This window comes from Camelus bactrianus, chromosome 10 (genome assembly GCF_048773025.1).
Source record: "Camelus bactrianus isolate YW-2024 breed Bactrian camel chromosome 10, ASM4877302v1, whole genome shotgun sequence".
In the NCBI taxonomy this organism is placed as follows: Eukaryota; Metazoa; Chordata; class Mammalia; order Artiodactyla; family Camelidae; genus Camelus; species Camelus bactrianus.
Genome location: NC_133548.1, coordinates 35,036,372 through 35,047,580, shown reverse-complemented (window position 1 = coordinate 35,047,580; position 11,209 = coordinate 35,036,372). Strand labels below are relative to the sequence as shown.

The 11,209-nt window shown below is 54.2% G+C and overlaps 1 protein-coding gene across 1 annotated transcript; it reads left to right on the top strand.

Annotated features, from left to right (window-relative positions):
• The first annotated feature begins 533 nt into the window (after positions 1-533).
• TMEM86A (transmembrane protein 86A) lies at positions 534-4,959 on the top strand. The gene is made up of 3 exons (XM_074372260.1): positions 534-717; positions 2,836-3,100; positions 3,442-4,959. Exons 1-3 carry the CDS (start codon positions 697-699, stop codon positions 3,876-3,878), a joined length of 723 nt encoding a protein of 240 aa, XP_074228361.1. The 5' UTR covers positions 534-696; the 3' UTR covers positions 3,879-4,959.
• Positions 4,960-11,209: the final 6,250 nt, after the last annotated feature.

The window sequence follows — 11,209 nt, the reverse complement described above, 5'->3', positions numbered from 1 at the left end:
CCCAAGGGTAGTTGTGATCCTGTATGTGTTTGTGCATATGTATGGGTATATGGGCTGCTATGTGTTTCTTTTCATGTTGAAACGTGTGCGTCTCCTGACCATTGTGTGTCCATTTGCCTGTATGTTTGTATGCAGTGAGGGTTGTGGGTCTAATCGCAGTTGTGTCCATGTGGACTGCATGTTTAAAAGTTGAGGGGAATCTGCCTTTGCCTTCTATCCCCGGGTTACGAGAAAAATGTGTGTAGCCGTGAGCCCAGGACAGGAATGTGTTTGTCTCTTGGCCAAGCTCCGTCCTCACTCAGGGCCGGAGATCACGGATAGGTTCCGGGATGTCTTGGCACTGATTCCCAGAGGGGCGGGGCCTGGAGGACCCTGCCTCCTGCCCCCTGGGAGAAGCCTTTCTTCTCCCGGCTAAAGCGGCTGCGCAGGGGTTGGGGGTCGCTGTAGGGGTTGGGGTGGGCGGGGCCTATCCGGTATTACCAGCCAGACCCCGCCCCACGCCGACTCCAGCCCGCTCATTGGCCATGTCTGCGGTGACGTCGTGGGGATGGCAGAAAGAACCCCTAGCGCCCGGCGTGCGGGAGGTTTTGTTCGTCACCCGGGCTTCGTTGCGTCGTCGTCTCCTCACCTGGCCGCGAGTGCGTCCTGGCCGCTGCAGCCCGGAACGGGGTGCCAGCTGCCGCCGCTGCCGCCGCCATGGTGTCCCCGGTCACTGTGGTGAGTGAGTGAGCGAGCGAGCGAACCAATGTCCGGCTCAGCCGCAGCCCACCGACCTAAGGACTGGGCTGCGGCAGGCCAAGCCGCCGAGGGGCCGAGGAAGGGCAGGGATCCCGCGGCGGTCCGCGTCCCCAGGCGGGAGGCGGCGCTGTCACGGCCCCCGGCATCCCAAATCGGGGCGCCACTCCTCCGCGCGCCCCCAGCCGGCCCGCGAGAGGGAGGAAAACAGTGGGCACGTGACTCGGAAGCATGACTTGGTTGATCTCTGTGTCTAGCGCGGGTCCGCGGGGTCGCTGCCGCGTAGAGGGGACGGCAGCGGGCCGCTGGTTTCCGCGTGCGCAGAACACAGCGAGGCGTGGGAGAGGGCGGGGGAGGGCAGAAGGGTTACTGGGACCTACAAGGAATCCTGTTTCAAATGTATTTCCTCCTTTTCCTCATCTTCTAAATAAATCTGGGGCGGGGCACAGGACTACTCTAAGTTAACGCAGCCTTGATAACGCGCTGGATGAAAAGGGGTCGTTCTCTATTGACACCTCTTCCTGTTCAAGACTTTCTCACCTGCACCTCTGTCTCTCCCCGCTCCCCTCTTCCTTCTAATGCTGGGTTCTCTACGACTGTCAAAGCCTCCCCGGCTACTACGGCTTGTTTCTCCTTCTAGGAAATATGGGGCTGGGAGAGGGGTGTGGAGTAGATGCTTCCGAGCGCTGGCAGGTGGCTGTTGGGGAGATCTGGGGACAGTGAGGATAAGCGTCTCCTGCCGTCTCCTCCTCTGCCCATATCCCTGCTCTGACCAGCCTACATGGGGCAGTCTCCATAGGAAGGAACTTAGTCATCTCTTCTCACCGCTCTCACCCCCAAGAGAGCAAGCGTAGGCTTAGACCCTGGACTCACCCATCTGCCTCTTCCCAACCTTCTTCATCAGTCCGATCAGCCCCCAGGTAACCAGGGAGTGGTGGTCTGAGAGTCTGTGTGTATCCCCAGAGCCTTATTCTGGGCGGCTTACCCAGCCAGAGGCATATCAGTTTGGCAGAATGTGAGTATATCGGGAACCTCAGCTGCTGGGAATCACTCTGAGAGCCCCAGTAGCAGATGGCTAAGGAAAGGAGCTTCCTGGGAATCACAGATTCAAAATATCTGCAGCAGCCCCCTCCCTCAGCTTGCAGAGTGCCTGAATGGCCTTGGACACAACCTTTCTTTAGCTGCCCTCCCCCCTAATCCAGCTGAGACCAAGTCAGCTGCTCTAACTTCCCCTCTCAGTTCCCCCTCTTCTCCCAGCCTGTCTGCTGGCTTCAGATCAAAAGCTGGGAAAAGAAATCCTCCCTCCCCTTCCTGCCTCTGTTTCTGATGTGCCTTGAATTTCCCCTGTTCTCTGGGGAATAAGACTGACTGACACCTCCTCCAGCCTTCCAGTCCCTGAGATTGCTGGTCTTTCGGGGATAGTTTTCTTGCTCCCAATTTATGAGTCCATTTCTCTAGGCAGCATCCCTGAGGCAGTGGGAGTGGAGGCTGAGTTGCAGACAAACAAGGAGGGAGAGGGGCTGTGGGGGCTGAGGTGGTTGGCAGTGCCCACCCTCATGCATTCCTGGCACTCACCTGGTGTTGCCAGACCTGAATCCCATGTCCTGGCCCCACTGCTGAGGATCACGAGTCGGCCAGTTGGGGCGTCTCTGTGGTTTCCTGTTGACTCCACTCTATTCCAGACAGCTGGGGGCTGATGCTGGCAAAGAGAGGCTAAAGGGGCTTTGGGTAGGTTAAAGGAGTGTGTGGGAAAGGAGAAGCATTGGGTTGCAGGATGGAACACTATCCCAAAATCTGTTTTCTGCCCAGTGACTATTCTGGTCCTGCCCCAGGGCCAAGAATGGACGTGAGTAGCAGGAACAGTGGAGCCCTTTCCCTTCCTAATCAATTAAGCCTCAGGCTAATTAATAGTGGGCTTGTTCACATTCTGCTAGCTGGTTGGGGCAGGTTAAACTGGGTTTCTGTGTGTCAATCCTTACTGCTTGGGAGGTGGGCCTGTCTCTGGGGTGGATGCCTGGGCTGAGGGTGTGGGCTCTGGGCCCCGCACTGGGCTTCTGAGCTCCCACACTCTGAGTGCTGCCCTTGTCCTATGTCCTCCAGGTGAAGAGTGAGGGACCCAAGCTGGTGCCCTTCTTCAAGGCCACCTGCGTGTATTTTGTGCTCTGGCTGCCCTCGTCCAGCCCGTCGTGGGTCAGCGCCCTCGTCAAGTGCCTGCCCATCTTCTGCCTCTGGCTCTTCCTTCTGGCGCATGGCCTCGGATTCCTGCTGGCCCGCCCCAGTGCCACCCGCATCTTTGTGGGGCTCGTCTTCTCTGCCATAGGTGATGCCTTCCTCATCTGGCAGGACCAGGGCTACTTTGTGCACGGTCAGTCATCACAGCAGCTACCTGGGAGGAATCCTGTGGTGGAGGGCTGGAGGGTCCTAGGGGGCCAAGGATTTGGGACAGGGGGTTTTAACAAGAATATGGGGAATTTGAGGGGTTCTGAGGCCAAGGACTGTGGGGCCCCTGTTGGAGGATGACCTTGCTGGTGATCTGGTGATCAGTTCTGGAGTGTCACAGGAGAGCTGGGGGTTGTCTCTGCCTTTGTGGGTTTCTTCCCACCTCTTGTTACTCCTAAAATATTGCAGTCCCACCCCCACCCCCCCGTTACCTGTTACTCACCTGAGCCTGCTCTTAATATCCCATCTTCCCCTGTCACCCCCCAGGTCTGCTGATGTTTGCTGTGACCCACATGTTCTACGCCTCGGCCTTTGGCATGCGGCCATTGGCTCTTCGGACAGGTCTGGTGATGGCAATACTGTCGGGCCTATGCTATGCCCTCCTCTACCCAAGCCTGTCAGGTGCCTTCACCTACCTGGTGGGGATCTATATGGCCATTATCAGCTTCATGGGCTGGCGGGCTATGGCAGGGCTACAGCTGGTTGGGGCAACCTGGCGCTGGACTGAGCTGGCAGCAGGCAGTGGTGCACTGCTCTTTATTGTCTCGGACCTGACCATCGCCATCCACAAGTTTTGCTTTCCCGTGCCCTATTCGCGGGCACTCATCATGTCCACGTACTATGCCGCCCAGATGCTCATCGCCCTGTCAGCTGTTGAGAGCCGGGAGCCAGTAAAAGACTTCAGACTGAGCAAGGCCAAATGAGGGGCCAGGTTCTGGTCTCCTCCTGGGGCTGGGGTCCAGGACCTGGGAACGTGCAAGAGTTGGGTCAGAGTGGCTGCAGTACCAGCCTGGGGCAGCAGGTGTTACCTGTGAAGTGTACAAATTTGAGGGAGTAAGCAGGAAAAGGATCTTTCTAGCAAAGCTAGTGGTCCAGGACAATGTTGATTGCTAAAAAGAGCCAGCCTAATGCCCCTTGCTGGAGCCAGAAGTAGCTATCTCTCCACCTCGACTCCGTGTGAACTATCATAGCCCCTCTGGAGGGCGATGGTGCTCAGCTTCTTGACCTCCCCCAACTCCTGCTAGATGGGAGAGTCTGACTCACCCACTCCCACTCTTCCCGATCCCCACAGAGTTGAAGGAAGAGGGGAGAAGTCTGTGCTAAGATGACCCACCCCCAGGGCCTGAAGCCCCTTTCCCAGCCCCCTAGTTGGGAAGATTGGATGAGGGTGGAGTCTCCCTTTCTCGTCTATCCTCATTACTTGAACAATCTTAATCTCTTAAGTGTTGGGTGGGAAGGTGAAGGGGTGTCTGTCCAGTTAGGCAAGATTGGGGACTTCTTTGGCCTGGGATTTTGGGGTACCGAGGATGCAAGTTGGTCCCATCTCTCTCAAAGGCCAGCCCAGAGCTCAGGCCCCACACCACCCCCCTCAGACCCTATGCCCAGGGCCAGGGTGAACCATGCCAAAGGAAGGGGCCAGCCTGTATGTATGTGTCTGTACATGTGATTCTTGTGTGTGGTCTGTCTCCAAGCCTGTCTATGTCTTTCTCTGCCAACTGTCTCTGACCTGCTGTGTGTCAAAGTCTTATAGGGAGAGGACCTCAGGGAGCTGCTGAGGGGGTGCTGAGCCTGGCTCAGAGAGCTGGGAATCCCCCCCCATACACACCCACTCTCAATGCTTTCCTCCTTGCGCTTCCTGCACTGGGAGCAAGAGGAGGGGGCTCCAATGACACTCTAGGGTCATAAGACCCAAGGCACATTCAATGCAAGGGGAGCAAGGATGGGAGAACTCCATCCTATCCCTCATGTGAAAAAAATAAATAAATAAAAACCAAGGGTAACTCACTGCCCTGCTTGTCTGCCTGGGTGGCACGTGCCTATCCTGGAGAGGAGGGGATGGGGGCATGGTGCCAGGGGTCCTAGATGTCCTCACAGCCTGACCAGTGCATCTTGGCACCAGGCTGGCTCCCAGGCTCTGGTAACACTGTGCTGGTTAGAGTGGGTCTCACTTCCTGGTCATGTCTGTGGGTGAGGATGTAGTTCAGGAGGGTGGGGGGGTGGGTAGTATTTGCCACCGTCCAAATTTGTCCTTGGTTCACTTCCCTGTGCACAGGTACCCGACATCTTTGGTGACTCTTAGCTACTCAGTGTCCTCTACTGCTGCCCATCCTCTCATCCCCCCTACCCCAGACCTGCTGCCTGCTCCAAAGTGACCCACATTCCCTTCAAGCCCCACCTCTCTCCCTGGACTTGGCTCAGTTGGACAGCTAGGAGGAATGAGATTAGATTGTCTGATTCATACTTCAGATGTGAAGCCCTGGCAGAATAACATGTCACCACACTCCAGGGCCATTTGCATCTTAATGGCAGTGCCCTGACCCAGAAATAGAAAGGGAAGCCTTGGGTGGTGGTGAATACACCATTCATAGAGGGGTTGTACAGTTGTGGGGATGTGATCGAGAGACTCAAGTCCCATGTGGGTGTTGGATGAATCAGTGATTTTCAAATGGGCTTTTACAGAGACTCCTAGTGGGAGCTTACAGAAGAATAAGTAGAGGTGGGAGGGTCAAAGACCAACCCCCACCCTTTTTCAAGTCCAGCACCTTAAGATTTTTTTTTTTAAAGGAAAGATTCTGCTGCAAAACTATAATTTGAAATCTAGTGAGCTGGATGACCAATCTCTTCTAGCTTTCAGATGCTCTGATTCTCAAATGGAACCCTGGACACTGCAGAGGCAAGGTCTTGATCCCTTCAAACCCCAGAACTCTGAAGACATACTTAACCTGGTGTGAAGAAATGGGAAGGGGCAGAAGCAGGATGGGGAGAAAGATGAAGCCAGCAATACTTGCTCCCCTATGCCCTGAGGGAAGGGAGGGTGCAGTGTGGCCTCAGAGGAGGCAAAGGCAAGTCAAGGCCCAGTCAAAAGGGGACTAGTCACTCCTCATGTGGGTGGGTTTGGACCAAGCTCTCGGGGATTCAGGTTCTGTGTATCCCCATCACACAGCCAAGTCCATCTCCTCGGTCTTTGCTGTACACCATGGTCAGGCACAGGCAAGGGTGTGCTCAGTTTATTGTCCTGTCCTTTCACTGAATGTTTACATTGACAAGCACCACAGAGCAAACTGGGCCTCCCTCTGTCGGACCACACAGAAGATAGGCCAAGAAGCTCCACATCTTCCTGATGCCTGGGCTGGGCTGGAGCTCACATAAGGTACTTTGATTTCTTCTGCAGACTCTCAGTGACAGATGCTAGAATTGACTTGTCAACTTTGTCTGAAAGAGCAAAGCATTTGTTGGTGTCAATGATGGTAAGGGAGACTCCATATCGCTGGACCTGCTGCAGTCACTATGAAGGAACCAAGGGCTGGACCCTGCCTAGGATCTTCATTCCTCCCCAGCCCCAGTCTCCCAGGGTCAGCTGAGTGTATGAGGCCAAGAGTTATCAATTATGCAACACAATATTTGCCAGGCATTGTGCCAGGCACTTTTATGTACTATGTCATTTAATCCTCATACCAGCCTTAAGAAGTAGATGAGAAAACAGGCTCAGAGTGGCTCTCACATGGCTGGTCAGTGTTGGAGCCAGGGCCCTGGGCCCATGTGCTTCCAACCAGAATTAAGTTGTCAGGGGCTCTCTAGCTGTGGAATGAAAGGTGGATGTCTCCCACAGTGCATTCTCTGGCCTAGTTCTGTTACACAGTTCAGCAGCCACTTTGGAGGCATCATCTCAGTGCCAGACATTTAGCTGAGTACTTGAGAGACAGCAACAGGACATGGTCCTTTCCCCAGAGAACACCATCTGTAACGACAAAAAAGGTCTGTAACCATAGAGACCATGGACATCTGAGAGAGCTATGGACACTTCAGAGTGGCAGATGATGAGGCTGAGACATAGATGGTAGGGGAGCCTGTTGATTGTGATTTTATCTAAAGGATCAAGGGAAAGCTAGGAGGGAGTTTAAGCAAAGGGGAGCAAGGCAGGTCATCTTTTCATTTAGAGAGATCATGCTACTAGCTGAACTCTCCTGAAAATAGTACTGTGTGTAGGAAGAAATAAAGTATTTGCCCTACATGTGCACACAGGAGCAGAAACATGGCACACTGTGTGCAGAGGAAGGCCTCCACTAGGTTCCCTTTAGTCTTCCCCTCATTGGTGCCTCCCATCTACCCTTTTACTAGGCCAGTAGTTTTCAATCTTGGTTGTACATCAGAATCACTTGCAAATTTTGTAAACATAAAGATTCATTCTGGAGCCTTGTCAGGGAGATTGTGATTGGTAAATCTGGTTTAGACCTGATCACCAGTATCTCTTTCAAATGCAAGTGTAGGTCTTCCAAGACTTGCAAACGAAGGCGCAGGTACGGTGCAGTCGTGGCCGCGGAACACCGTGTGCGGCTTGAGCGGGGTCAGGAAGCGTGGCGCGCGGCGCCAGTCCTCCTGCTGGTACGGCTACAGCTTGGCGCTCAGGTCCCAGACTGCGCGGGCGGGACGCAGCAGGCGGTGAGCGCACCCCAAGGCCCCCACCTGCCGCGCGCCGGCTTGGAGCTGGAAAGGCGCCTGGGAGACCCAGCTCACGGACCCGTCTCCCCTTAACCTGGGTTAGGTTCCTACGCAAAGTCAACCCTTCGGCCCCAATTTTATACTAGTTCCTAAGGTTCCCCTTCGGCTACCCTCCCAAACCCCATGCCACTGCTGGGTTCCACGACCTAAACCAGGTCCGCAGGTTTTTGTGCTTTTCTAGACCCGAGAGTCTGAGACTTCTTTCCGGCCGCCAGCTTCCCGGATCCGAGCTGTTACCCAGCTTTTAACTCCCATCCAGGGTCTCCCCAACGTAATCCTAGCCTCCAAGCTCTGCGCTCTCCAATTTAGTTCCTCATTTCAGGTTTCCCCAACGCTATCCCTACCCTTACTCCCCTCCCTCCTGGGTTTCTGGATGTCATCCCTGCTCCTTGATGATCCTCACCTACGTCAGCCGCCCCCATACCTCTGAGTCTCAACTCATACCTCCCTCCAGCCCTCTCAACTCCGTCATCCCTGCCCCACAAGGGCACCTTTCCACCGTCATCCCCGCCCCACAAGGGCACCTTTCCACCTCTACGTTAGTCCCACCCCTCAGACTACTATGAAGGAATCTCCTCCCTTAGGCCTCCAGACCTCTACTTCTCTCCCCAGGATCCTCACGATAACCCTTCTGCCTCAATGCTTGTAGTTGTCAGAATCATCTGAGGTCAGTGGCTCCAGCTGGATCAGAGTCAGGCCATTAGTAGGGGAGGTGGGGAGGGAACCACAGGGAGACTCTCTGTGAGATGGGAGAGGAGTGAGTGTTGGATGTGTATGTGTGCCAGGTAGCAGTGAGTGTATGTCTGAAGGCTGGTTCTGCATTGCATTCTCCCCATTGGCTGTGAGGTCCTGGAAGACAGGGACTTCCTCTCAGTTGTAACTCTATCTGCAGTTTCTGGCACTGGGCTGAGTACTCCTTTATTTAACACTATTTACTCCTCTGTACCAGGCATTGGGCTGAGCCCCTGAGGAAACGGTGATGAAGAAGGCTGTCTTGGTGCCTGTAGAAGGGCACTTCCTTACCAGTGGACTCTCTGAAAGTGCTCACTGAATGAATGAGCTTGTATAAGGGGTGACCCCAGTAGGGGGACTCTGGGGCAGCCGTGTATGCTGGGGAAGGAGGTGACCGGGGCGGGTGGTGGTGGTGGTGCTGAGGGTCTAACAATGGGTCTTTGGGAGAAGAAGGAAGTAACTTCCATCTGTGGGGGAGAGGGGAGGCTCCTTGTCTTTCATAACGCAAAGTTGGGGCAGGACCAATTGGAACAGGAGTAATTATGGGCCTAGGTCTCCCAGTGACCCATCCTTCCCTTTCCTCAAAGGGTTTGGAGCCAGAGGCTGCAGAAGATGGTTAGACCTTAGGATGATTGGTCCTTGGCGTTGCTCTTCTGGAAGACTTCCCTGAAGAGTCCAGGAACCCTTCCCCTCACCCCTACTCTAACTAGCCCCTTCCTCCGTCCGGGTCCCGCCTCCATTTAGCCTGGCCCCTCCCACCTCGGTCTCACCCCCTTCCAGCCACGCCCATATCTTTAGTCTCGAGTTCCTTTTGGGCTCATTCACCTTCTGGAACTTCTTTCCCTTCCATTTGGCCCTGCCTCCTTGTTCTGGCCCTGCCCTAGCTCCGCCTTGCCCCGCCCCTAACTTTGGTCCGCTGCTCAATCTGGCAACGTCCTGGCTCCTGACAGCCTCTTTCCTGCCCCTTCTCTAGGGTTACGATAGACCCTTTACCCATCTCCCAGTTCTTGAGTCTCCGTTGTGGCTCTCTGATCTGTGAGAGGACCGGCGGCCCATCCCAGGGGTCCTGGTGTCCGGCCTTATCCGTCACTGGATCTCATACCTTCAGTACGTATTCCTTGTTAACGCTGTCGTAGAATATCTTGGCGGACTCCTTGATGGGGATGTTGGGTTTGGGGTCCCCCTGCACCTGGGCTTGGAACACGGCTTTATCTCTTGCAGAGGGCACAGGATCCATTTTTGCCTCTTAGTCTCTAAGCTGCATCTTTTGCCTGCTCCCATCCCCGGGCAGGGGAGGAACCTTTGGTCGGGATCCGCCAGTGATTGTGTGCTGGGGGGACAATGATGGTGGTGGTGGTGGGGTGTGGCAGCGGCTGGGGCATTGAGGAAGAAAAGGAAGCACCCAGGGGCTTGGGGAGACATGGGGAGCGACGCACCATCGGGCGCAGTGACCAGGTGAGGCTTCTCCACGAAATCCGGGATGCTTTCACCCGCAAGGATGTTGGAACTCCGGGTCACCAAGCTGAAGAACTCTGAAGAGCTCGAGGACCTCCTCGTCACGACTTCCTCAGTGGCGGCAGGCGAAGGTCAGAATGGGCCAGGCGGAGCTTAACCCAGGATTGGTGGGCTGACCTTTTCTTGAGGGGATGGTGGAGCATTTAAGTCAGCCCGGGCAGGACCGGCTTCGGCCAAGAAGGGACATTAGAGTCGGTGGGTCAGTGTGTTATGGCAAGCTTCAATCACTAGGGGAGCCAACTTCCCACCACCCCTCAATGGCCAATCACCTTTATTGGGTCCAGGCCTTGAGTTCTACTTTTCTCTTTTTTCAGAAGGAAACTTTTCTGGGATTTTTATTGGTTTCTTGGGTGTCTTTCCTAGAAGATCTAGCCCCAGGTAGCATTAAATAGAGATCATAAGTTTCAAATATGCAGTGTGCAGACTGCAGCCGATTTCCAGATGATTTTTCATCTGACCTTTACAATGTTTAAACAAAATGTAGCCTGACATCTAAAAATCGAGAGATTTCACATAAAAATTCAGACTTTGGGATTCTTAACACTGGACTCCTACTCCCACATGGCAACAATCAGTGGGAGGTGAATAGTAGCTGCCCCTTTAAATGGGCTATATCCTCTCCAGTGCACCTTAGCCTTTTTCCTGCATTTATGTTCCCTGCCTGGGCACTGTTGGCCAGTGATTTTCAAATCCAGCTAGACATTAGGATCCCTGGAGAGCTTTTTAAAAACACACCCACCTGATTTAACCGTCTGAGGTGAGACTCCTGTACCACTTTTTTTTTTCACTCCTCTCTCCCCCGATCCCTACACTAAGATGTCTCTGGGCCACAGTCAGGGCTGCGAATTATTGCTATAATCACTTGAGTTTGCAACTTCTGGTCTTAAGTCCCAAGTGTTCCACTTCCTCTGCCTCACTGACCAGGAGGAATTGGCATAGAGTGTTTATCTGGCCTTGACCTCTGTCACAGAGGATTCTGAACGAAGGGCAATGACCAGGAGGATGGGTATTCAATGTCCTGGTCCCTGGCCATCTTTTAATCTCTTTCCTCTAGAGACATGATCAAAACAATCTGTTCTGCTCTGAGACCATTTCTCAGCTTTCCCTTGGATCTGCCCTCCCCTAAGTCTGGTCCCCAAAGGCTGAGAGCCTGGAGGCTCAAGTCACTTGTTCATGTGTTCATCTTCTCTCCACTGGCAGCTCCAAGTCTCCTTTTTCTTAAGTGGAGCAGGGCCAGCATTATTACTCAGAGGTAGATACAGAAGTAGATAAGGTTGCTATCTCCCAA